Below are 3,341 nucleotides of genomic sequence, written 5' to 3' on the forward strand. Positions count from 1 at the left end.
TTTTGAACAGGGAGAATTTCTGGCGTACTTAAGCGGATAAAAGAAACTTTTAATCATTTATAAGACGCCACGTCGAGGTAAAAATCTGATGGCGTTTATGCTCTATTGCTGTCATCAGTGAAACGATCCAAAAGAAGTAACTCTCGTGATTCGTCAAGTCAACGTCTGTTAGATCTCATCGGTTGAGCGGTTCGAATATCGAATTGTCGAGACCTCACCCGAAAGAAGGTTTCAAGAATGTTCCCGGTGGTAAATTGAAAAAAACTGCCACTACTGAGGTTACAAATAAGGCAAATTCAGCATTTTTGGCTTCCAAGCCAAAGGGTAAGGAAAAGCTTGCTCCGTCTCAACCGCCCATGCCGCGTAGTGACGATAGATATCCGTTGTAAAGTGCAGTACCTTTGTCTAAATATGACAATAATTTGACTGCCGTCGGTGCATGAAAACAAAAGCCCTCCCCATTCGTACCGAAAGAACACTCATGCCACAACCGCTAGCAACATCGCTGTGACCAATGCGAACAGCAATCATAGAGTGGAGGCCAAAACAAACGAGCGCTGCTAAGTCACCGCAGCTATTGCTTCCGTTTCAAGTAAAAGCCTCAAGAAATGTAGTATGCTAAGTCGTACGACAGTGAAAAATACTATAAATTAATAACATACTTTTAAATTTGCAAAATCTGTGTTTCAAGGTAACTTAAAATCTGCAAAATTGCGTTATTTATGTGGGCAAATGTATACACCTTGAGAGCTCATATATTGGCATAAAAAATTTTTAAAGGCCAAAAGGCACAAACAGCTTCAACAGAACGGTTGATGTTGTCAATCTTATGGCCCTTTTACGGTAGAGATGAAAAGTATTCTCCCTCTGGACCAGGGAAATCGAGATGGCCATGAATTATTCACGACGAAGCATGAGCTCATCGCGCTAGCGATATCCACGCTAGGCGGCACTTATGCGCGGTGTACGTGTACATGCATTCCAAATATGGGAAGTATTGAAGTGTCGGATGTCGTGTGTGTTCGCACCTCTAACGCAGGCGTATCGTGTGTGCACTGGTCAGGGGAGGCAAAAATTAGTGGACCATGCTCAAGAGCTGTGGAATCTGATCTCGTGATAGCGGCAGAATCCCAACCGAAGGCGGTGACAGCTACCGGAATTCTGAAGGGTACTCGGACACATTTGGCTTACATTGAGACCTTCCGCGTTGATCCGACCGCTTTAAAAGAAGCAATGGATGTTGCGTTAAATGCAAAGCGCAACTACCGCGAAGCGAGGGTCGGGGCGGATACCAAAGGTGGACGCTTTACGGGCGTCCTGTACAAAAAATAAGTTTTCTAGTAGGCCACTCTGCGCCTTCTGGAGCTCGATATCTCCACGAAATATTTGTCGGGTGGCACTGCGTAAGAACCTAACCTTGCGTAACTTTCAACCAGAAATTGAGCAGATGTGATAGTGATGTATACCGTGTTGCTTTTCGATAGCTAAGTGGTCACTTTCTTCTTTACAGCATGGATGGGGTCCACCGCCTATCAAAACGCTTTTAAGTGACTATCTATTACTGTACGTCACCAAATTTTTCCTCAGTTTCTCCTTGATACCAACTGGTGTGATTGCCTTGGCATTTTCCGCAGTAGAAGAAATCAGCCCTATTCGACGGCAGACTGCTCAGCAGTATCGCCGGCTGGATTGACCCCTCTACTGGCTCATACGTCGTTTAAAGTCCCACGACCAGTATGTCGAACGCGTCCAGATGTACCGCCATGCAGATACCAATATCCATCTTAAACTCATGGAAGTGTATTTCGCTTTGTGCTCCAGTTACAGCCTTTTTCTTGCAAAGGCCATCTTTACGTCGGACTTTCAATGGTAGTAACTCTCATCCCCCAATAGAAACTCGATGAGCTTGACGGTCAAGTGTCATGAAGCAAAGTTTAGTTTTAATCGGCTGCGAAGATGGCAAAAAACGATGTTAATATGTTTTATAAGATATTAAGATCGCTACTTCGTGCTACCTCAAGCCTACTGAAAATTTTCTCATTTATCTAGACGAATGAACGAATACCATAACGAATCCTGATTCATAATCTATTGCCAATATAACTACATCCAATTTCGATCAAGTATTGCGCTGTTAGCTTAATTACGTACAAAAAAGCCAGATGGTGATTATACCACTACAAAATACGTCTCAGTCGAATGAATACGTTTGTTCCAAAAGCAGCGTATTCCAGTCTAAGTATCGATCAAGCTGTCATTAAAGTCGGCATATATATTTTGTGCTCTCATGACACCTCTTAAGCTATTTTATAAGTACGAGTTCCGCAATGATGCCGATGCATAATTCAGCAAGGACAAGTATCGCACGAATAGCTTGATTTTAGTAATGTCAATTGCTAAGCCTGGTACCAATTAACATTGCAAAACAAATCGCGGGTATTCGGCTGATCTTCCCACCGATAGAGTTTGTGTCCGTCCTCATTTACAACAACATACACCATCTATGTCTTCAGTTTTCGTTTGAACATCAAAAATTGCTTCGGCCGACAGACTCTCCAGCATATAAAGCTTCAGCTGCTATCGGCTTTCGCATCAATGTCTAAATTTATTTTAATTTAATTGAAAAGCTAGAGAGCATAATAGTAAGTTCTTGGTAAAACTAGCGCACAACAGATACTATATAAGGAATGTGTAGGCTTTGCATCATCACGATCTGAGTACAGATATGATAACTCGAAGTACATGTGTTTCGTTAAAAAGTTCAGATTATCGTAAAAGCGTCGATCTCACACTTCGATGTATTCATTCCTCCATTTGCTTAACGAAGCTCAAGTCCATTGGTCAACGATGATCCTGGCACGCATCATTTTGCATCGTCTATGCTTCCTTTGCTCACATGCATCACTGTATTGATCTAAGGTGAGATATCTTAATTGCAAGCCATGATGATGAGCGATGAGCAGACGATGGCCCAGCGTTAGGACAGACTTTAACGTTGACTCCTGATCAGTATCTGTTGCGGTTGAGGAAGAGGCTGGAACGCTTCCACACTTGTGTCTTATTCTAAGCCTTCGTATCTGTGAAAAAGCTCTCATCGCCTTGGATCATTAGGTTCTTCAAGCCACATTTTCCCCAGAAAACTGTGCCGTACAGCCCGCAACAGAACGGCGTGGCCGAGCGAATTAATCGGACGATCATGGATAAGGCTCGGAGCATGCTGAACTATAAGGGTGTGAGCTCGTTGCGGTGGGCCGAGGCGGTGAATGGAGCGGTGTACCTGATTAACAGGACCACGAACAATGTTCTCGCAAACATGACACCATGTGAGCTGAGCTTCAAGA

At 43.4% G+C, this 3,341-nt stretch overlaps 1 protein-coding gene across 1 annotated transcript; it reads right to left on the reverse strand.

The window, feature by feature from the left end:
* Positions 1-279: 279 nt before the first annotated feature.
* PHALS_03189 (uncharacterized protein) lies at positions 280-531 on the reverse strand (the record flags this gene model as incomplete). Its single annotated transcript, XM_024717461.1, has 2 exons — positions 280-405; positions 469-531. 2 exons carry the CDS (start codon positions 529-531, stop codon positions 280-282), a joined length of 189 nt encoding a protein of 62 aa, XP_024582957.1.
* Positions 532-3,341: the final 2,810 nt, after the last annotated feature.

The sequence above is a fragment of the Plasmopara halstedii genome (genome assembly GCF_900000015.1).
Source record: "Plasmopara halstedii genome assembly, contig: Scaffold_2103, whole genome shotgun sequence".
Taxonomy (NCBI): domain Eukaryota; phylum Oomycota; class Peronosporomycetes; order Peronosporales; family Peronosporaceae; genus Plasmopara; species Plasmopara halstedii.